General features: G+C 62.0%; 1 protein-coding gene across 2 annotated transcripts; it reads left to right on the top strand.

Annotated features, from left to right (window-relative positions):
• The first annotated feature begins 2665 nt into the window (after positions 1-2665).
• NPEPL1 (aminopeptidase like 1) lies at positions 2666-20836 on the top strand. Of its 2 annotated transcripts, XM_057703630.1 has the most exons (12): positions 2666-2894; positions 3573-3758; positions 4273-4443; positions 7286-7375; positions 7818-7899; positions 9562-9704; positions 14647-14724; positions 16918-17018; positions 17683-17806; positions 18771-18947; positions 19462-19572; positions 20096-20836. In XM_057703630.1, the coding sequence occupies exons 1-12, from the start codon at positions 2745-2747 to the stop codon at positions 20252-20254; spliced, it is 1572 nt and encodes a 523-aa protein (XP_057559613.1). In that variant the 5' UTR covers positions 2666-2744; the 3' UTR covers positions 20255-20836. The 2 variants fall into 2 exon arrangements, with proteins under 2 accessions (XP_057559613.1, XP_057559614.1); XM_057703631.1 differs by lacking the exon at positions 3573-3758 and having other exon boundaries at positions 2669-2894; positions 20096-20830.
• The last annotated feature ends 1155 nt before the right edge of the window (positions 20837-21991 follow it).

The following is a 21991-nucleotide window of genomic DNA, read 5'->3' as shown; positions in this document are numbered from 1 at the left end:
GAACTTTATTCTGATTTCTTCCAGAAGTTTTTAGTCTTTTCCTCAACTCCTAAGTTAAGTCTGAAGACCCAGTTGAGTTTGGAATGAGTTTCGAGTCCTCAAAAACATGAGTTACTTCTTGGGTTGCATTAAAGAGCCTGGTAAGTTGTTTTAAATTTTCATTTTTTAAGAAAATTAAATTGAGGTGAATTTTTCATTGACAGTGAAATATATACTAAGCTGTGAATTAATATATTCATAAAAATCTATCTAAACAAAGTGGGGCCTGTCTTATTTACGTTGAAGTCTGCAAAGTCTGCAGTGAAAAGGGGAAAGTACTTTCCTGGAATATAGTTGTATCTGTCACAAGCAGCATCTTGAGGAAGTTGGCAGGCATTTGAAGTGGAATAATTCCTTAGGGTTCTGTTTAGTTTGGATTTCTTCGATTCAAGGGTGGCTTAAAACCAGAATCAGGAATATCTGCTTCCAGCAAGCGTCTAACATTTTCTCTTGCTTTGTGTATGTAAGTGTTCAATAAATATGGGTTGGACTGAATCATCTTGTTCACCCTTTCTTGGGGCCATCGGAGTTATTCAGTTTATTCTTAAATATGGGAGAATTCTAAAGGGAAAGATGATTGCTCTACCAGCAGTTTCTTCCCCTCCTCCAACTCCCTGTATGCGAGCACTGCCAGATCCGGCTTTCTAAAAAGCGGCTTGGATCCTCCCTCAGTTTGCAAGTCTGTGGATTGAATCAAAGACTCCCTGGTCCCCCCCCCCCCCCGGCCCCCACTCCTTCCCTAGTCTCTGGGAACCCGCAGCTCTTACACTCTGGTTACAGAGCCCTGTGGACATTGGACACTGGGTCTGTGTCTCCTGCTGTCCCGTTAGCCTGCGCAAGTCCTACTTCATCCATCGGGGCAGGGCTTACGTCCCTCACCTTACAGGAAGCACCCCCCCACCCAGCGCCCCACATGCCTGTCTGTAGCATATTTGTAAACAGAAGAAAGAGTGATAATCTTCATACACGCTCTTCGTACCCTTTACAAATGTGTGAAAACATTCAGCTGTTGTAAAATCTTCTGAGGAAAATAAGATCCAATTAGCGCAGACTTTTGTGTCGGGAAAGCTGAGGGTCTCGAAGGAATTCCTTTCACTCAGTCGGAAACTGAGGGCCTGCTCTGCGCCCGGCCCTGAAGAAAAATGCAGACACAAAGGCCCACCTTCAGAAGGCCGAAGCTCTCGTCCAGTGGGATGCTTGGGGCCGTCTGCGCTGTGCCAGGGACCATGGCTCAGAGCCTAGGGGCAGACGTGGGGGAGCAGACGGGGAAGATGAGAGTGTGGATTTTGAGTGGGTGGCACAAGTCACATGTCAGGGAGTCGGGGACATGCTGGGAGGCTAGTGGACTTGGCCTTGGCTGCCACGCTAGAGAGTTGGCTTTGCTGTTTTTTAAGGTTGATTATGAACAGGAAATTCTAAATGTAAGAGGATTGGTGCAGGGAACTAGCTGAGGTCACAGAGAAGGGTGCCAACCAAAGGCCCTTGAGCAATCAGGATGTGGACAGGATGGAGTAACAGGTTTTTATTTTTAAATGACTCCTGGTAGAGCTTCCTCAACTGTCCCCACCCCCGACCCTGGTATCTGAGAGGCAGCTGGAGCCAGGAGCACCCACCATCCACCAGGCACACCCCCCTCCCGCCCAGCCTTCCCTCCTCAGAGAGAGGTGGGCTCAGGGGTCTTATAAACCACCAGCTACCCCTCCTCTCTCCCGAAGCAAGGTGGGAGGCTGCAGGGACAGCTTCCTCAAAGGGGTGGGGTAGACAGTCCCCCCAATCCCCTGGATGAAGTGACGCCGGGCTTTATACCTGGCCATCCCAGAAGCAGCAACATGGATGGAAACCCAGTCCCTGGTGCCCTCCTCACATCCAGGACAGTGCCTGGCGAGTAATGGGGTCTGGCAACGGTTAAGGAACCACTAAGTGAGAAGGAAGGGACTGTGGACACTGCCCAGCAGGCCAGAGGGGCTTCGTGCAACTGGGAGCTGGCCCAAATCCAATCGTCGCCAAGCCAGTCCAAGCCTGAGTGTGTGGTGGGGGAGGGGTGTGGTGAGGGGGTCCCCCTGGACCACGGCTGCTGCCCAGACCCCTGGGAGGCCTGCCTCACCTGGACTCAGGTCTGGTGGCCAGGGCTGGGCTGGACTGGAGGTTGGGCCCGCATCTGCTCAGGACCTGCTGGAGGTCACGGCCACCAGGGTCTGCGGGCAGCCTGCGGGGGCGGGAGGCCGGGGGCCCTTCCCGGGAGCGCTGTCTGGAGAGCTGTGTTTCCTGGCTCGCAGGGAAGGACGCAGCCAGGGGCCTGCCCCAGGGTCGGACGCACCCAGGGGCCTGCCCCAGGGTCGGGGCCCGGTCGGGTGGGGCCTGCCGCGGCGTGAGGCCTACCGGGGCTCGGGGCCTGCCGGGAGTGGGGCCTGCAGCGGGCCGGGCCGGGCCTGGCCTGAGCCGGCGGCGCGGGGCCTGGAGCAGGCGGGGGCTCCCGCTCCGCGCCGGGGCCTGCGGGTCCGGGCCGCCCCGGGCCGCCCGGCCGGGCCTGCCCCCTCCGCCCCGCCGGCCCCGCGCCCCCTCGCGCCCCGGGCGGGCCCTGCACGTCTCGCGAGCGGCCCGGGGCGGCGGGGGAGGCGGGGCCGGCGGCCGGGCAGGGCCGGGGCGGCGCCGAGGCCCGGCCGGAGCGGGAGCCCGGGCGCGGCGGGGGGCGCGGGCCGGCGACGATGGCGAGCGTGGGGCTGCAGTTCCAGGCGAGCGCCGGGGACGCGGACCCGCAGAGCCGGCCGCTGCTGCTGCTCGGGCAGCTGCACCACCTGCACCGCGTGCCCTGGAGCCACGTCCGCGGGAAGCTGCAGCCCCGGGTCACCGAGGAGGTGAGCGGGCCGCGCCGGCCGCCACGCGCCGCCCCGCCGGCCAGCGGGGGCCGGGCGGGGCCGGGCCGGCGTGGGGAGGGGGGGGCCGCGGAGGCCCCGCCTCGGCCGCCCCCCGCCCGCCCGGGTGCGCCCCGTAGGCCAGGCCGGCCGGCGAGGCCCGGGGCCGCCCGCCTCCCGGGAGCCAGCGGCGCGGGCTCCCGTCCAGCGGCCCCGCACCCACCCGGGCCGCAGGCTCGTGGGCAGAGCTGGCGGAGGCGACCGGGCGCGAAGCCGCTGCCCTCGAGGGGCCGGCCCCAGCGGCCTGCGCGGCCCCGACCCCGCCTTCCGGAGCCCGCGTGGCGCTGCCACCTGCCCCCACCCCCACCCCCACCCCCTCCCCCCGGGGCGCCTGGCTGGGTCCCACCCCCGTGCGGGTTTCCAGCCTTTGTAGCGAAGCAGCCCGGAGACTGCCGTTTCAGTGCCCGCTGCCTCATCCCACGAGGGTGGACGTGTGCCGGGCCGGCGCACGCGGCGCTCCCCTAGTGGGACGCGACACATCTTCATTAGGGACCGCGAGCGCGGCGCGCAGGCTGCGACAGTGCCCTTTTAGCGAGTGACGCCGGCCCGCGCTCACAGGGCTCCCCGCCGGCCGGACGTTTGAAGTCCGGTGTCTGTCTTGTGTCTCCCCGTCTCATCCAGCTCTGGCAGGCCGCCCTAAGCACGCTCAACCCCAACCCCACGGACAGCTGTCCCCTCTACCTGAACTATGCCACCGTGGCCGTGCTGCCCTCCAGGGTGAGCCGGCACAACAGCCCCTCGGCCGCGCACTTCGTCACCCGACTTGTGCGGACCTGCCTGCCGCCGGGAACCCATCGGTGCATTCTGGTGAGTGCCCCTGAGAGGCTGGCCCGGCAAGGCCCGGCGCGGCAGGTCGCTGTGTACTGGCTCAGCCCTCGGGCCCGCAGCATCTCAGAGGTGGACGATGCCGCCGTGATCGGACGTCGCAACCCCTCCTTTCCGGATAGGGAAACTGAGGTCCCAGAGACGAAACCGTGTGCCCCAGATCAGTTTGGGTGGCAGCTCTGAGGCTTGGACCCAGACTTCCTGAGTTCATGTCCACTGTGCATCCCTGCACGTCCTGCCTTGCTGTCTTGGGAGGCAGTTGACCACATCTGGTAGCTGACATTTTCTTTCTGACATCGTGGGACAGTGGTTCTGGGGAAGGCCCCTGGGATGATGGCTTTGCTGGGGCATCTCGGTCCAGATTGTTTCCACGGTGGCCTCTGACCCAGCCGTGGGGCCCTAGTGCTTCCTGATGGCGGCTCCCATGGGTTGGCCCCCCGGGTCCCATCCCTCCCCTCTGCCCCTCCTCACCACAGCTCCGCTCTCTGCGCTGCAGATGGTGTGTGAGCGGTCCGACGCCTTCGCCTCGGCCTGCGCCCTGGCCCGCGCTTTCCCACTCTTCACCCGCCGTTCGGGGGCATCGCGGCGCCCAGAGAAGAAGACTGTCACAGTGGAGTTTTTCCTGGTGGGACAAGACAACGGGCCAGTGGAAGTGTCCACGTTGCAAGTGGGTGTCTGGAAGTTCAGCCCGTGTCCCCGTGCGCCCGCCCCCCACCCCAGCTTGGGCACAGCTCTTTTTCCCACTCCCTGGGAGGACAGGACAGGGCGGCTGGAATTCCTGAGAAGGCCTCCAGGGCCTTTCCAAAGCCAGGCAACGGGCTCCCTCCCCGCAGGGTGGTCTTGTTCTCAGGATTCAGTTCTGTTCAGCCAGTGTTTATCGAGCACCTACCCTGCGCCAGGGGCTTTCATGTTCTAATACTAATGATCCCGCCTGTGTTTATATCACATTACCCTTTATGGTGCGCTTTTACATATGTTATTTCATTTGATCCTCTGAATAATCCTTTTGAGGCAAGGCGAGGCTGGAAGGGATTTCCAACGTAGAAGGCCTTGTGTGTGCCAGGTCTCCCTCCCATGGTGCCCCTCCCAGCCCCAGTTGTCGTGGTCCCATCTCCCCACCTGCAGCCCCCGCTACAACTGCCAGACTCAGGTGGTCCTCTCCCCTCCCTTCCCTCACCCTTCACTCTGTCTCAGGCCCCATGAGCACCCCCTCATCTGCCATCTCCCCAACCCCCCCCACCCATGCTTTCCCCTAGAAGGAGTCTCTGCCCTCTTGGGACAGCTCCTCTTTTTCCTTCCCTTCGTGTCCAAACTTAAAAACTTGGTCTGTTCTTTGCCTGTCTTAACTCCCTTTCCCCCCTCAGCCCACCAGCATGGAACTTGCCCACTCCCTTCCTGACATTGTTTTCTGAGGGCCACGGAGCCCTCTCTCCTCCCCGCCTGCCCCGCCCTCTCTGCATTCCCTTTGTGCCCCCTCCCCCACCCTGGGGGCATTCCAGCCTCGCACCCTCCTCTCTGGGTGGGTTCAGTGCTCCTGGGCTCCGGCCTACAGTTGGACACTGATGATCACTCCTTCCCTCCAGCTCCAGGGAGTTCCTTCTGGAGGCCTGAGCATCCCCCACCCACTCCAGGCGCCTCTCCTCCTGCCCTCAGCCACAGGGACTGGCTTCCTGCTGTCTCTTGGCCTCGCCAAGCCCGGTGCTGCTCAGGGTCCCTCTGCGGGGCCCTTCCGGCTCTGGTCCTGCCTGGTCTCAGTCCGGCTTCTGCCCACATCCCTTCCCCCAGGGCGGCCTGGCCATCCTGGCTAACTCGGCCTCTCCCACACGGCCAGGCCCTCTGCCAGCTGAGAGCCATCCCCTCCTGATGTTATGCATCTGCGTGTAGCCTCTGTGCGCCGGCCTGGAATGGGAGCCCCCAACCCTCGGAGGGCAGGGACCCGGTCCTGTGCGTGATAATCCCGCGCTGGCCCCTGTGTGATGCAGGCCGGTGGGTGGGTGGGTCTCCGGGTGGGTCTCCCTGGCCCCTACATCCCTCCCATCCTGCTTTGCCCACCTGCATCCCGCTCTTCTCCAGGACCACGGTGGCAGCCTCCCACCTGGCCTTGCTGCCTCTGGATGCCCGCTCCGGTTCCGCTTCCCACTGCCTCACGGCCAGGTGGGGGCCAGCGCCTTCGGGTGCTTGTCAGGCGTCGGGCACAGCTCCGAGCACACGTGTGCGCGCACACTTAATTCTCACCACTGCCCAGTGAGATGGGTTCTGTTAGTTTCCCCACTCTAGAGTTGAGCAAACTGAGGCTCAGAGACATTAAGTGACTTACCGGGGCCCCGCGAGCCCGGGGCAGAGCCCAGGCTTTAACCACAGCCGTCGCCGTCAGCCCTCTTCCCCTTCTGTCTTGGTTCGTGAGCACAGGAGGCTGTGACGCCCCGGGTGGCCTTTCCCTCACCATGGGGACCACTTGGACTCCATCTCTGTGGCGTCTCCTGCCCCCTCCTCTGTAGCGTTTAAGGAAATGATGTGTTGTGATTCTCTGCTGGACTTGAGTCCCTTGGACATCTCTGGATTCAGGGTCCAGTGTGGAGCCCAGCGCCCAGTAGGTGCTCACGTCCACACGGGTGGAATGAATGAGTGAGTGGGTGACTGGGTGCTCCTGCTTTCGTGATGAGGGAACTGAGGCACGACGGCGTGCAGGCTCCTCCCCCGCAGGTGCGCCCTCTCACCTGAGCCGGCGATGCGCCCGCCGCACTGTGTGGAGGAACCCTGTGCTCACGAGGCCCGTGAGGCCACACTGACGCGCTTCCCAGACAGCGGCCACGGTCTCTGCGACGCCCACAGACAGGGACCCTCACCCTGGGGCTCGGGGAAGAGCCCACGGACAGGTGGCGGGAACCCCATGGCACATGTCTTATCTGAGCTATCAGGTCTCTGCCTCGGAGGCTCCAGGATTTAATTACCTGGGACCGGCAGGGGCCTGGGAGGTGGTGGGGCTGGCGTAGAGGACCCAGAGCCTGCCCTCCCCGCCCCCACCCTCCTGGCCTCATTGAAATCTGGCCGCCTCCCAGAGCCCTCCTAATACCACCCCCCGGGGTCAGGGTTTCAGCACATTCAGTCCGTAGCAGAGGGCAACACCTCCTCCTGAGAGGGGCTGGGGGGCTGGCAGAGGCCAGACGCAGTGTATGTTCAGGGCCAGGCAGGAGGGCCACCTGCCACCAGGATGGGGGGCAGAGCAGGAGATGAGGCTTAGAAAGCACGGTGGGCCCCACGTGGGCCAGTGGGCATGCCAGAATGAAGGGCTCCTCTGAGATTCTGGAGCTGCGTTGGACTTTCTGCAGGCGGCTTGGGGGTCACGGCCACGGTTGTGGCTTCCCTTCCCCCTGCCCTCGCCCCCCTGGCAGCAGCCTCCCCCGGGGTGACGGGTGCCTCCGACACCTTCGGGCCCCCGGCCATTGGGTGAGGAGGGATGCCTTCCACCTGGTCCTAGAGCCCCAGTGACAGCCTTTTGTTTCTCCTAGTGTTTAACCAGCGCCACGGAAGGCGTGCGGCTGGCGGCCCGCATCGTGGACACGCCCTGCAATGAGATGAACACAGACACCTTCCTCGAGGTTCGTGGCCCTGGGGTCCTGCTGGGGGTGGGGCCAGTAGACCCCAGGAGAGCCAGGAAACCCAGGGCCGTGGGGGGACTGGGCACAGTCTCTGCACCTCGTCTGGGGAAGCCGCGGGCTGCCGCGGGCTGCCGCGGACAGAGTCCTGCCGTCCGCCTGGAGCCGAGGGGCCCCCAGGCCTCAGCCGAGGGTGGAGGGAGGACGGAGCGTCCTCCCCAAGGCCCCACTGCAGGACTCCAGCCATGAGCCACAGGAAATCGCGGAGTCTGGAGGGTGAGCTGCCCCTCCCGGGTTTAATCACGCGCAGAGCCGAGAGCAGCTTCCCAGCCCATCCCACTCCCACCGTAAGGCATCTGGTCACCCCTGGCCCCGGCCCTGGCCTCTCCCTGGTTTAAGCCGTCCTCACGTGTTTGTGTGTTGTGTTTTCCACGAACACATCCAGGAGATTAAAAAAGTTGGAAAAGAACTGGGGATCATCCCAACCGTCATCCGGGACGAGGAGCTGAAGACAAGAGGATTTGGAGGTGGGTGGGGGCTGGCCCTCGCAGGCCTTGGCCTTGGGAGTGGCCCGAGGCACCCAGGTGGCAGGGGGCACCGGGCCGCGTGGTGTGTCACCCCAAGCTTTACCCTGAAGGAAGCCAGCCTGTGTCCAGCCCCACGGCCAGAGCCTGGGAAGCAGACCGTCTCTGGGGGAGAGCGGAGGCCGTGATTCAGATTCTGATTCAGACCCTGGAAGCCGTAGGGTCCAAGTCCTCCCCCCGCCTGCGCCCTCTCCAGCCTCCCACGTGCTGCCGTCCCGCTCCCTGGGCCGACCCAGCAGGGCCTTTCGGTTCCTCGAATGCACAAGTTCACGTCCACGTCAGGGCCTACACCTATGGCCCTTTCTGCCTGGGGTACTCGCCCCCCTCCCCTAGCCTCACGGTGGTGCCGTCTTGGCCACCTCCTCAGAGAGCCTTCCCTGATTGCCGGGCCCTGCCTCCCCCACTTCCGGGCACGGAGGTGCGGTGACCAGCGGGACAGGCGCTTTCTGTCTGGCTGGGAAGGTCACCGTGGTTGTGACCTGCGGTTGCAACACCAGTTACTGCCAGCTGCCGGAAGGTAGCAGCTGAAAGCAACACACGTCCATCATCTTGCAGGCCTGTGAGTGGGGAATCGGGCGTCTCTCCCAAGCCGTGATCCCGAGTTAGCCAGGGCTGTGGTCCCCTCCAGGCTCCTCTGGGGCCCGCCACGTGCTCCCAGCAGGGCTTACTCGTGGCCCCGCCAGCAGGCCTTGGGGCCCGGGAGCTGTTCCTTGTCGTGTGGGCCTGTCCTTGAGCAGCTTACACGTGGCAGCCGCGTCTCTCAGAGCAGGCTCTCCAAGCAAGAGACAGGAGAGAACACGCGGGACAGAGGCAAGGTCTTTCTCGTAACCTAATCTTGGAAGTGGTCTCATCATTTCTGCGGCATCCAGAGGAACTGAGACTCGCAGTCCCGCCCACATCTGGGGGAGGGGCCCCACACTGTCACGAATGCCCAGAGGGGATCTGTGGGCAGGTGCTCCTGGCACCTGCCACAGGCACAGAAAGCAGCTGCAAGTGGGGGAGAGGCAGTTCTGTCCGAAGCTTCACAGAGGAGGTGATGTTTGCAGCGGGTCTTGCAGGATGAGTAGGAGTTTGTCAGGCAGCTACAATTGGCTCTTGTCCTGGTTGCTGTGAGTGTTCCGTTTGATTTTTGAGGGACTTTGAGGCATGAGCTGTGCCCACGGTCTTCTTGAGAAGTTGAAGCATATAAACCCACAGTGAGGCAATGGTGGGAGTGAGCTCGAAAAGGGAGGTGCATTCTGAGCCCGCAGAGGGGTCAGGGGAGGGAGGTGGCAGGGGCTGGAGTGGCCTTCAAGTGTTATCCAGAAACCATTTTGTTCTGCAGTCCTGTTCACGTCTCTCTGGGAACAGTACAATATCTTTTTCTCAGTGGGTTCTCTGGCCTAACAGCACTTCACGCAGAATTCACGTGCAGTCCCAGGGCAGCGGGCTCACTTGCGTTCCTGATCCCACACAGGCCAGGGGGCGGGAGGGGGCGGGAGAGGGAGGACCGGCCACAGGACAGCGGCTCCTTAGGCGGGGGAGACTGGTGTTTCTGGGGGGCTTCTGGGAGTCCTCCTCTCGGTCCAGCCTGAGCCTCACCCACATGTCCTGTGCTTTCTCCAGGAATCTATGGTGTTGGCAAAGCTGCCGTCCACCCCCCGGCCCTGGCCGTCCTCAGCCACACCCCAGATGGAGCCACCCAGACCATCGCATGGGTGGGCAAGGGCGTCGTCTATGACACCGGGGGTCTCAGCATGAAGGGGAAGGTGAGGTGTGGGGCCGGGGCTCAGGTGGGGCCGGGTGGGGAGGCCCCTTCTCAGGCGTCGGGGGAAGAAGCGAGGGTCCCGGCCTTGGAGTCGGGGCATCCAGGGCAGAGGCCGTGGGGCCCAGCCTCCCTGAGAGGCAGATGATTTTGCTCCTGCACTTCAGACAGGAGGCAGGAAACAGGAAATCTGGAGAAGAAGAAGGAAAGGGCCTGGGAAGACACACACTGTCTCCACGACCGCCCGTGGGTCCCTGAAGAGGATGCTTAGTGGTGGTTCGCACAAGACCCTCGGAAAGCAGGCGTCCTGGTTAAGGCGAGGGGGTTTGGGCCTGGAAGCCAGGCGCCGGGGAGGCTGCAAGTCTTAGAGTCTCTCCTGCGGGCGGCCCATCCAGTCCAGCATCTCAGGAAGACCACGACGTGAGGAGCACCGGCCGGGACCGCGTCCGTCACCTCCCCCAGCGCATGCGGGGCCTGCTCTGCACGAGGAGGAGGGGGAAGGTGTCTTCATCCGCTGGTCCACGCATCAGTGCCCCAGGCCTGGGCTGGCCTCCAGGGGGGTAACTGGGAAGAAGCAGGCTGGGAAGTGTATGCCCCAGGAGACCTGGAAGAGGAGACTCAACCTTCCCAGAGAGGAAGCTTTAGAAGGCAGAGGGCAAGCTCAGTTCACGCAGGGCAGACCTTGACGACTGGCAGCCCTCGTGGCTCTCAGACGCGTCCTTTTGGCCCAGATGGTGTTTTAAAACCTGAATTAGTCACCAGCATTTAAAAGCAGGAAGAATTCTTCCCAGGACTGGGACTTTGACCTTTGGTAAACCCAGAAGATCCGGCAGTGCTGGTCCTGCGTTCCTACCTGGGGGCATCCTGCGGCAGGCGAGTGGCGGTCGTCCCTGTGGATGGACCTCCCTCCCCCAGCCGGCCTCAGGCCCCGCCGCACCCTGGCGCCTCTCTGACCTATAGGGTAGGGGTCATGCTGCTCCTTTTTGCTGCTCCTTCTGTACTTGGTACCTAGAGGGGATCATCTGTTTTTAGCATCCCTCCTTTTCTAAACAACAGAATTATCAGGACCAAGCAGGAAATGAAACAAATAATAATAAATGTTTAAAAACACCAAACACCAGTAGTGAGTTCCCCCATAGTGAATTCTCTTTTATTGAATTCCATATATATTATCATGCCAATAAAAAATTAAAAATAAATGTTATAGTACAAATAAAGAGAACAGTCATCAGTTAACACTTGAAAGCATTCATGTGGGCTTCCCTGGTGGTCCACTGGTTGGGGAAGTTCTGTGTGCTGTGAGGTACAGCCAAAAAAATAAAAAAGGAAGAAGAAGAAAAGAAGTAGCATCACTGAAAATTTGGATAGAAAAAATCTGATGCTTCCATGTTGCTCTCCTGTGGTGAGGTATGCCGACATCTCAGCCCTGCTGTCGGGCCTTACGCGTTCTGCGGATTTGCCAGCCACTTTATCAGAAGTGGTCTTCACGTCTTTACGTTTCGTAGACAGAGGTACCAGATTTGTCAGTGTGTTCACTCATAGTTGATCCATAAAAGCACAATTAACTTTCATTTTGAAGAGTTTCTATCACATGAAGCAACTGATACACAAATACTCAGGGAAAGTCTCTAACGGAAGGATCCCTTGGCAGAAACTAAGAATCCCATTTCCCGAGAAACTCCTGAAACCGTGATAGCATCCATGTCTCTGATTCCTTGAGATCAACTGCAGCAGCTTTCAAGTGTCTGCGGAGTAAACATGTTTTAAACACCTCGACTCCAGCGGTTCCCTGAGGTGGGGCCGCAAAGAGGCTCGCTGCTCCCCAGGGTTCACTCCGAGTCCACCGTCTGAAGGCGGGAGCTCGCCGTCGCAGGCACCGTGGACACCGGCCACCTCCAGAGCCCGCCCGACCCAGAGCCAGGGCGCCTCGCTGAGTAGGAGCCGCCGGCAGTGGGTAGCATCCGTGCGGAATAGCGTTGCTGAAAGGACGAGTTAAAATAGGCCGATTTGAACCTTTTGTTTATATGATTAGGACTTGCTTCCACCGACAACAGGGTTTTCTCAGGAGGACTATTTTACCACTGATGACAGCAGGCAAACGGACTTTCAGTTGGTTTATTAGTTTTAAGTTCTCCGCAGGTGATGTGGTCCCTCTGGCTGCTCCTGGTGCTGCATCCCACCCCCAACCCTTGACCGGGGCTCTTGCCCTGTTGGTGGCTGAGTTCTGGGGGGTAGAATTTCGGGCTCATTTGGATGTTGGCTTGTTGAAGGGCGGGAGTGAGAAGCAGGGCTTCCTGGGAGTCCGTTTGCTGGGGGCCCCCTCTCCCAGTTTTGCAGGAACAATCCCGGCTCCGTTTTCAAAGGTTTTCAGGGCAAATGAGGATCAGCGTGTGTTAGTCTCGGACCCCTTCTAGTGCTAACAAGTATTGATTCCAAAGAGATTTGTTTATAAGGGTGATGTCTGCTGGTATTTACCCCACTAGAAATTAAAACTGGGAACATTAAAAAATTTAAAAATACTTATGAATCCATTAAAAACTAATATGATCACATACAATTGTAAACAATACAGTTTTATGAAAAGAACTGTATTTTCCAAAGCGAAAGAAAATTAGCGAGAAGGGTGGCATTGTTTTACATTTTTGAAGCTCTCTTTAATGTCTGCCTTAATAGAAGACGGCTCTGGTCATGTATCTGCTTCTGCATTTAGTCTGTCGTAATATGTTGTAGGTGAAATATGAAAGGAAAATCTGGCCTCAGTCCTTTTGTAGTTAGAAAAGGGAGACGCATTTTAGTACCCTCTTCAGATAACTCAGGACATTCTTCTTTGCTAGTACACCAAAACTCAACAGTTGGGAGTTTGTGAAAGGGTAGTTATAATGTGGAATCTGAAACTGGGCCTGTCAGTTTTGGTATTTTGCTATGTTGAAAGCTACGGGTCTGTCTTGAACTTTGAATGCTTGATTTTATAAACTCACGCGTGGCTCATTGGGAAAATATTGTTCCCAGAGTTATGCAGAGCCTCCAGATTTGGACGCATTTCATTATATTTTTAAAAATCACATTTGTTGGGGCTTCCTTGGTGGCGCAGTGGTTAAGAATCCGCGTGCCAATGCAGGGGACACGGGTTTGATCCCTGGGCCAGGAAGATCCCACATGCTGCGCAGCAGCTAAGCCCGTGCGCCACAACTGCTGAGCCTGTGCTCTAGAGCCCGCGAGCCACAACTGTTGAGCCCACGTGCCACAACTGCTGAAGCCCACGCACCTAGAACTTGTGCTCTGCAACAAGAGACGCCACCACAATGGAAGGCCTGTGCACCGCAACGAAGAGTAGCCCCCACTCACCGCCACTAGAGAAAGCCCAAGCACAGCAACGAAGACCCAATGCAGCCAAAATAAATAAATAAATAATTTTAAAAATCACTTTTGTTAATCTCACCATCTAGCGCGTGTAAAAAGTTGAGCGTTAAAAAGGCATCATGGAGGCAGATACAAGTTTTCCAAAATTCAGATTTTTTGCTTGAAAGCTCAGATTTTACCATTGTCACCAAGCAATGCCAGCCGCCCTCCTGGAGGTGAGAGGCTCACTTAGGTCATTTTTGAGAAAATGTCTGCAGATACCTGAGTCAGGATCCCCAGCATTTGTCAGAGGTTCCTCCAAGCACGGTGGTGTTTGCAAGAACAGAGGTGCGCTGAGCTCAGGGAGGCCCCGCCGCGGCGCGGCACCTCCCACGCCATCACAGGCTGCATGGGGACAGCTGCACTCAACGGCTGCGATTTTGAAAAGTCAATCGTTTGACTGCTTCAGCAAGAAGACGCGAGTGAAATCGGTGGCTCCCTGTTTCCCGAAGGCCTGGAAGTGACTCCAGGGACCGCCAGCTCCCCGGGGCCCCAGGCCGTGGCTCCTGCCACCACTCCCTGCCCCACTGGCGCAGGTGTCAGCCCACGGGTGTCCAAGTCATTACCATGGAAATCGTTTCTTTTATAAAAACAGGAATGACAGGTGGGGTCCGCAAAGCTGACAGTTGAGCTCCGTTTTGGTGGAACGTTTGTTCTGCCCGTGACGGGGGACACGGGGGTTCACTGACCATCTCGAGCCATTTTCTGTGTGACCATTTGCAAGGGGTTTGATTCTAGGTCTGAGGCCCTGTGTTTCCGTTTAAACAATCCTGCAGTTTCTCACAGATTAGGTCAAGATAACTTATTTTCAATAGTGCTAGCTGAGTCATTTTCACTCAACTTAATTGTGAACGCAGCTCTGTCTATATCTAAAAGTACTTTCCATTAAAACTCAAAGCTCATGTAATCCAATAAGGTTTCGAAAAAATCACTCAGTACATTTCAATCCCAAATCCTTACATCCAGTGACCTGTTGTTAATTTAAAATATGAACTTGTCAGTTAGCATTGGGAGCCTATAACGTGTAAAAATACATAGCTGCTCTCAACTAGTTTATAGAAAATCACGTTTACCTCGGTGGCAGGAGAGCGCCTCTGTCTCCCGTGACCCTCTCGTTAGCCCCGTGCGAACGGGGGCGGGTGGCAGGGATCCTCCGGGTGGAGGTGGGATCAGTGATGTCACAGTGACCGGTGACATTTGGGAAGAGCTCACGTGAACCCGGACAGGGCAGGTGACTTGGTTGCGGCCCAGCCTCTGAGTCACACGGCAGAGGCTGCGGTGAATCCAGCAGCTCTGGACGTCTCCCCCCGCCCCCTTGCACAGCTCCCTTTGGTGACCCCCAAAGCTCTGCCTGAGCCAGAGGCACCCTGGTATCTTTGGCCCTTGCTTCCTGTTGCTTCTGGAGGACCTCAGGTGCCCAGCAGCGTTTCCTGGGTTCTGTGGGCCCAGGTGGCCTCCAGGCCCCGCTGTGCGGGCCGGGCGGGGGCACCGTTGCTGGGGGGTCAGCATCCACTCACCTCTCTCTCGCCCCTTTGTGCCACCCGCAGACCACCATGCCGGGGATGAAGAGGGACTGCGGGGGCGCCGCGGCTGTGCTGGGGGCCTTCAGAGCCGCTGTCAAGCAGGTGAGTGGGGCCCTAGCCTCCCCTCCTGGTCCTTCTCCCCAGAGCCCCCGCCTGTCCTTTCTGAGTCCCGCAGCCCCCTGCACCTTCCTCCTCTGCACCCCCGCGCTGGGCCCCTCAGGCTCCTCCACCCGAGAGTGTCACCCCTGCCGGGCGTGTCACCTTTGCCTGCACGCCTGGCGTCACGGGTCCCCACGAAGTCCTGAGAGCCTCTCCAGTCCCGACAGGGACGGGAAGGGTGCCCCGGAGCAGGCTGCCCGCCCCGCCTGCCCGTTCTCACTCGGGGTCTGGCCCGCAGGGCAGGGGTCTGGGATGGCCTGGCCGCTGCGTGGTAGAAGGGGCCTGGGGCCTGCCCGGGAATAGCCTGGTGGCCACTTGGAGCACAGATGCCCCGAGGCCCTGACACTCCCCGCCCGGGGCAACAACTGGAACCAGGTTCCTGAGCCAGGGGAGTGCAGGTCAGGGGCCCACAGCGCAGCTCGTCCCCCGCACTTGCCCTGTGTTTGTCCTTTCGGGCCACAGAGGGTGTTTGTCCAGCAAAGGCGGGCGCGCACCCACCGCCCAGGGGCACGCCCCTCTCAGCGCGGCTCCTCCTGGCGCCTCTGAGAAGCCCGGCCCTTCGTGTCACCAAACACAAGCCCTCCTTCCCCACAGGGGCCCCCTGAGCAGCGCGGCTCGCAGGGGTAAACTTCCAGGGGAGACAGAAGCAGAGAGATCTTGGCAAATAGTTTCTTCCCAGGCGCCCCCGATGGGGGGACCGGAGGTCCGGGAGGAAGGAGGGCTCGGCCCGCGGGGCTGGGGCGTCCCGGCCGCGTGGGGGCATCCCTAGGGTCACTGCAGCGGAGCCACAGGCCACGGCCCCCCGAGCAGCGCATGGCCCCTCCTCTGCAGAGCCCGGTGGGGGGCGGGGAGGTGGTCTGTGCCCGCGTCCCCTCGCCCAGCGCGGCAGCCCCAGCCCGGGCACAGCCCGGCTCACCCGCCCGCCCCGGGCCCGGCGCCTTGGTGGAGGAGCTGGTCAGGGGCGCCAGGGCAGAGGCCCAGCCGCGGGCGCGGGGCGGGCGCGGGGCGGGCGCTGGTGGGCTCTCGGGAGGGAGAAGCCGGGGCGCGTTGTCAGCTCACGGGGCGGGGTGGGGAGGGCTGGCGTGGCCGTGCTGCCCGGCATCTTTGCTGTGAGTCTGGGGTGACGGCGCCGGCGGAGGCTCTGTCCTGCCATCAGGACCGGTGGGCCGGGGGGCGCCCAGCAGGGGGACCCTGCCTGTGCGCAGGGAGCCGCTTGGCAGTTGACGCGGGTTCACCGCGGGTGGCCGCGAGGGGTCGCGGGATGCCTCTGGGCCCTCCCCCGCCGCGGGCGCTGCTGCGGGGGCTGCCGCGGGTCCCCCACCCCACGCGGGCCACAGCCTGGAGGCTCTGCTTGTAACGGCCTTTTTAAGAAAAGGAATGTGCCTCCATTTGAGCCACAAAAGTGCACAATGATGGTAATGGATCGTAACCCGCAGAGTAAAATAGAGTCCACGCGTCACACCGGTAGGAATCAGTCACCTACTCACGGCGAGTCCCAGGGGCTTGCTGCAGACGTGAGAGACATAGAAACCACCATTTGGCAGCCAGCAGCGTGGTCACGGTTTCAGGTGGGGGCGGTGAGCAGGTACCAAAACCAGAGGCGCGTGTGCGGAGAACAGGCGCCAGGAGGGGCCCCACGCAGGTGCTGCCGTGTGGGACACGGCGGAGGGGGGATCCCTGTGTCCCCGTGGACTTCACCGGGCAGGGACAGCGCACACAGGCTGAGTGTAGCCACAGGGAAACACCAAAGACAAAAGGCCGGCCTCGGAAGCCGCGGACCAGCGGGTGTCTGCGGTGAGGGACCTTGACCGCTGGCCACGCTGTGTGGCCGGGAGGCAGGGGCTGAGTGAGGCCCCTGGGAGCGGCCGGGCCAGGACTCAAACCCGGCAGCACAGCCCCACTTCTGGGCTCAATACTGCATCGCGTGGACCCCGATCGGGGACCCCTGACCTGGAGCCGCCGCCAGGCCCTCCTCCATGGGGAGTGCTGGAGGCTGTGCTCACTGCTCCCTGGACCCCGTCTGTCTGTCTCTCTGTCTGTCTGCCGCTGTCCTGGTGGGTCAGAGAGCTCCAGCCCATTCTTCCCCCCACCTGCACCCCCAGCCTGTAACTGGAGCCTCTGCCCTCGTCCTTGCAGGGTTTCAAAGACACCCTCCATGCCGTGTTCTGTTTGGCCGAGAACTCGGTGGGACCCAACGCCACGAGGCCGGACGACATCCACCTGCTGTACTCAGGAAAGTAAGGCCAGCCCCCTCCTGCTGTCCCTGTTGTAGGAACACGTGGCCCTTCCCAGGGCCCGGCTCACCCCAGTCGGGGCCAGAGGCTGTCTCAGGAGCCCCCAGGCAGCCAACGCTTGCTGCCAGGGTGCCCTCGAGGGGGGCCGTTTCCCTGTGAGAGGTGTCGGGTGCCCCGCAGGGGCCCAGGACCCACCCTGCCTTAGAGGGACAAGCCCTTTCCAACCTTTAGGCTTACTGTTCCTTGGGAGTCTGAAGCCTGCACCCCCAGATCCCCTCCTTGGGGGCCTCCCTGCACCTCCTCCCTGAGATCAGCCCTTGGGCTGCTCCTTCTCCGCTGCAGAAGGAAACGCTCGGAGGTCACAGCAGGCGGCACCTGGGGGGCAGGTGGCCCAGGATTCAGCATAGGAGAGTCCGCTTGCCCCCAGCCCTCCCGCCAGTGCCCGTCCCCAGGGGGACCCCGAGAGGCGCTTCCTCCCCTCATTTACCCGGCTGGGCGCCGTGTGCCACCCACGCAGCCCTGTTCTCCCATCTCACAGACGAGGGGACCGAGGCACAGGAGCGGGGGTGGGGGGTGGCCCTAGCCCCCCTTGCTCGTGACCCTGGCACCGCCTTGCTGTCGGGGGTGGGGAGGAGGGGCTCCAAGTGAGGTCTCTGCTGCGCCCCAGGACTGTGGAAATCAACAACACAGACGCCGAGGGCAGGCTGCTGCTGGCAGATGGCGTGTCCTACGCCTGCAAGGACCTGGGTGCCGACATTGTCCTGGACATCGCCACGCTGACCGGAGCGCAGGTGGGCCCCTCAGCAACGGCCCCTGAGGAGCCGGAGGCCACCTTGACTCTGAGGGGGTGTCTGCTGTCCCTTTATCTTTGTAACAGGGCCGGAGCTTGTCCCTGGGGCTCTGCGAGGGGGCACGCGCACAGGGCCCGCGGGCCACAGTGGGAAATCAGGGCGGTACGGGGGCTGCCCCCCACGTGGTCGTGCTCAGGCTTCTCTCCCTCCCTCTCCCGCTCCCTCCCTCCCTCTCCCCCTCCCTCCCTCCCTCTCCCCCTCCCTCCCTCCCTCCCTCCCTCTCTCCCTCTCTCCCTCCCTCTCCCCCTCCCTCGCTCCCTCTCCCCCTCCCTCCCTCTCTCCCTCCCTCCCTTCCTCTCCCCCTCCCTCTCCCCCTCCCTCCCTCCCTCTCCCCCTCCCTCGCTCCCTCTCCCCCTCCCTCCCTCTCTCCCTCCCTCCCTTCCTCTCCCCCTCCCTCTCCCCCTCCCTCCCTCCCTCCCTCCCTCTCTCCCTCTCTCCCTCCCTCCCTCTCTCCCTCTCTCTCTCTTTTTTTTTTAACCCAATAATTTATTTTTTTTTTAATTTTATTTATTTATTATTTTTGGGGGGGTACACCAAGTTCAATCATCTGTTTTTATACACATATCCCCGTATTCCCTCCCTTCCTTGACTCCCCCGCCTCGAGTCCCCCCCACCCTCCCCGCCCCAGTCCTCCAAGGCATCTTCCATCCTCGAGTTGGACTCCCATTGTTATACAACACCTTCCCACTGACTATCTGTTTTACAGTTGGTAGTATATATATGTCTGTGCTGCTCTCTCGCTTCGTCTCAGCTTCCCCTTCACCCCCCGCCCCCTCCCAAACCTCGAGTTCTTCTCTCTCTTTCTTGCTGCCTCATTTTCTGTCGGCCCCTCTTCTGTCCTGGGTGCCCCCCCCCCCACGTGGATGCTCCCCGAGGCTCTCTCCATCTCTCCCCGCATCCCCAGGGCATCGCCACAGGCAAGTACCACGCGGCGGTGCTCACCAACAGCGCCGAGTGGGAGGCGGCCTGCGTGAAGGCCGGGCGGCAGTGTGGGGACCTGGTGCACCCGCTGGTCTACTGCCCGGAGCTGCACTTCAGCGAGTTCACCTCGGCTGTGGCCGACATGAAGAACTCTGTGGCGGTAGGTGTGGAGCAGGGTGGAACGGGTTCAGAGTGACCCCAAGAAACAGCAGCAGGGTGGACCAAGGTCCCCCCATGAGGCCCCAGATCCGGGCTCTGGGCGGAGGAGGGGAGAAATTGTCCAAAGTGGGGACCACCCCCTTTGCGGGTCTTCCTGCTGGCGTGTCCCCTCGGCAGGTGCCAGGGCGTCCCCCCCACTCCGGGGTCTGCCCCGGTTGCCCCCATCAGCTCTGTCGCTGGCTACCCGCTTGCCCCGGGGTGAGGGCAGACCGCTTAGCCCCCAGGCCAGGCCCTCGGGGTCCCTCCCCACTGCTGCCCGCCCTGGGCCCTCCACCCCAGGCCCCTTCTTGCAGACACGGGGGGAGGTGGTCGCTGAGGATGGTGGGGTCAGGAGGGCGCGGGGCGTCTACCGTGGGCCCAGGCGGAAGCAGCCCCCAGGCGCTCTGGGAGAGCCCCTCCCCCACACCCCACTGTGGGCACAGAAGGGTCACGACACGACCGTCCTCCTGCCCCAGGACCGCGACAACAGCCCCAGCTCCTGCGCCGGCCTTTTCATCGCCTCGCACATCGGCTTCGACTGGCCTGGGGTCTGGGTGCACCTGGACATCGCCGCGCCCGTGCACGCCGTGAGTCCCGGCGCCGGGTGCGCCCGCCTCCCCGTTAGGACGTCCGTGTCCGTGTCCGTGGCCGGTGGCCACGCCGCCGCCCCCCGCGGCTCCCCCCCCCCCCCCCCCCCCGCCCTCGCGTGTGCGGAGCCCCTCCCGGGCTCCGGAGCTGCAGGCTGAGCTCATCGGAAACACTGTGTGTGAGGGTCACGCGGCCAGCTGCGGTCCCCAGGCCTCTGGTCTGCTCGGGCCTGGGAACAGGGCGGCTGCTGTGTGCCGTCCCTCCCAGCCGGCCCGGCCTCGGCAGGAGGCCCAGGGCCCTCGGTCTCGCCCTTCCCCGCCCCAGGGAGACGGCTGGGGGCGGGGAGCCCGGGGCCACGTCCACCGGCCCGTCCCCCACTGGCCCTGAGTGCAGCAGGACGGGGCAGGGGGGCCGAGGGGCGGCGGGGGGCAGACGCCCGGCTCCGGGAGCCCCTCTGCCGGCGGCGGGTCTGCCGAGCGGGCCCGGCCGGGCCGCACAGTCGTCCCCTGCCTTCGCCCACAGGGCGAGCGCGCCACCGGCTTCGGCGTGGCCCTCCTGCTGGCGCTCTTCGGCCGGGCCTCCGAGGACCCTCTGCTGAACCTGGTGTCCCCGCTCGGCTGTGAGGTGGACGCCCAGGAGGGGGACGCTGAGAGGGACTCCAAGAGGCGCAGGCTCGTGTGACGCGGCCACCCTGCCCGGCGACGTGGGCTCTTTACCTCACTTTGCACTGATTAGTGGAAAGCAATTGGAAGATTATACCTTAAGATGAGCTTCGGTTTATTTTGTTTTTAGTTGTCACGGTGACGGAAACGGCTCCTTCTTGTGTCTTAGGTGACGGCTCAGGGTTTGGCGGGCCCCGGGGAGAGGAGCACGGGCAGCACTGGGCTTGTTTCTGTTTGGCTCCCCGCCGGCTTCTGCAGGCTGTGCTCCCTGCTGGGGCCTCCACATGCCCCGCCCGGGCCCCGGGATGCAGGCGCAGCCCCGACGCCCCCGGCTGCGTGGCCCCTGGGCCGCCTGCTCCCGCTTGGTGTCCACGGCGCGTGCCGTGGCCCGTCTCCGGCCCCAGACCCTGCGCGTGGCACCCACGTTACAGAGAGCCCAGGCCCGCGCCCCAGCCAGGGCTGCCGCTGCCTCCAGACCGCCCGCCCCTCTCAGAGGACGGAGGCGACCTGCTTCGGGGACCCAGTTTTATGGAGCAAGAGGAGGGTCTACTCTGGCCCCTTAGAATTCACTGGGGGTTGAATTAAATATGGCTGAACCACATCCCACCTTTGCCTCGTCTCAGTCTTTCTCCACCCGTTTTAAAAAGCAATCTCGATGCCTGCCCGTGGGCCTGAGGCTCGGGGCTGCCACCACCTCCTCCCAGACCAGCATCCGGCTTTGGGATGCGGCTTGTCAACCTCGTTTTTGCAGATGAGAGCCCTGGGGCCCTCGGGTCCGGGCCCGCACAGCCTGGGCCATCTTGGTTCTGAGGGTTCAGAGTGCAGACTCCAAGGGAGGCACCTCAGGCTCTCGGCCTTCCCGTGACCTGCAGTCTGCAGGGGAGGCTGTCCTGACCCCCGAGCACATCACGAGGCCAGTGTTGTACAGGGTCAAGGGATGGCCCCCTGGGCATGTTCCTAGTTGCCAAAGGGCACGGTGTGGCTGGCTTTCAGGGAGACGCCCGACCTGGGCCCATCAGTGGAGATCAGGGACTCAGGCCCCACCCGGCATAGAGGCGGCCACCCACACCTCCCCTGCCGGGGACAGGAGGGCAGGAACACGGCTGCAGGTCGCTCGTCCCCAGGCCATGCCCTGACCATCAAGGTGACTCTTTCTGGGCTTGATCCCAAGTGTGTATTTCTTAACTGCTTGCTGTGTGCACAGCCCTGGCTGGGCCTGGGAGAGGCGAGCGGCGGCTGCGAGGCCCCAGCCCCGTCTGGGAAAGCTGCGGCCCGGCGTGTTAAGTTGCAATAATAGCGGTCACGAGGCAGTCGGTGGGCCTTGCTGTGAGCTCAGGGAGGCACGGGGCCGGAGGGGCCGGGAGCCTTCCCAGGTCATTAGCGTGCTTAATGGCCGTGAAGTAGACAGCTCACTCCAGCTTCCCCCTGAGAAGCCCTGGAGGAGCCAGAGGTCACTGAGGTGGTCCAGCTCCTTCTCCGGGCAGCTGGCACTGTTTGCTCCCCACCCCCAGCACAGGCTGCAGGATGCAGGGTCAGGGAGCAGGGGAGGAACTGAGTCTCCCTTGTGTGGGCACAAAGGCGGCCTCAGGCCTGGGGCCCAGCTGGGGAACAGCTGCAGGCTGAGGGCCTGGCATCGGGGGGCCCCAGGGCTGGGGCAGAGACCCTGCTTCTCCGAGGCCAAAGGGCTTGAGGACGCAGCGCATGCTTCCTTTGGCCCCTCTGGAGCCCCGGCAACAGGCTGGGCGGGGGGCCGGCG

This window comes from Hippopotamus amphibius, chromosome 12 (assembly GCF_030028045.1).
Source record: "Hippopotamus amphibius kiboko isolate mHipAmp2 chromosome 12, mHipAmp2.hap2, whole genome shotgun sequence".
NCBI classification, from domain to species: Eukaryota; Metazoa; Chordata; class Mammalia; order Artiodactyla; family Hippopotamidae; genus Hippopotamus; species Hippopotamus amphibius.
The sequence above is the reverse complement of the archived record's forward strand: the minus strand, read 5'-3'. Positions and strand labels throughout refer to the sequence as shown.

Coding starts and splice junctions, on each gene's coding strand:
- NPEPL1 (XM_057703630.1), top strand. CDS start 2,745: ATGGCGAGCGTGGGGCTGCAGTTCCAGGCGAGCGCCGGGGACGCGGAC. Junction 17,019..17,682: donor CACCTGCTGTACTCAGGAAA/GTAAGGCCAGCC, acceptor GCTGCGCCCCAG/GACTGTGGAAATCAACAACA. Junction 17,807..18,770: donor CCACGCTGACCGGAGCGCAG/GTGGGCCCCTCA, acceptor CCGCATCCCCAG/GGCATCGCCACAGGCAAGTA.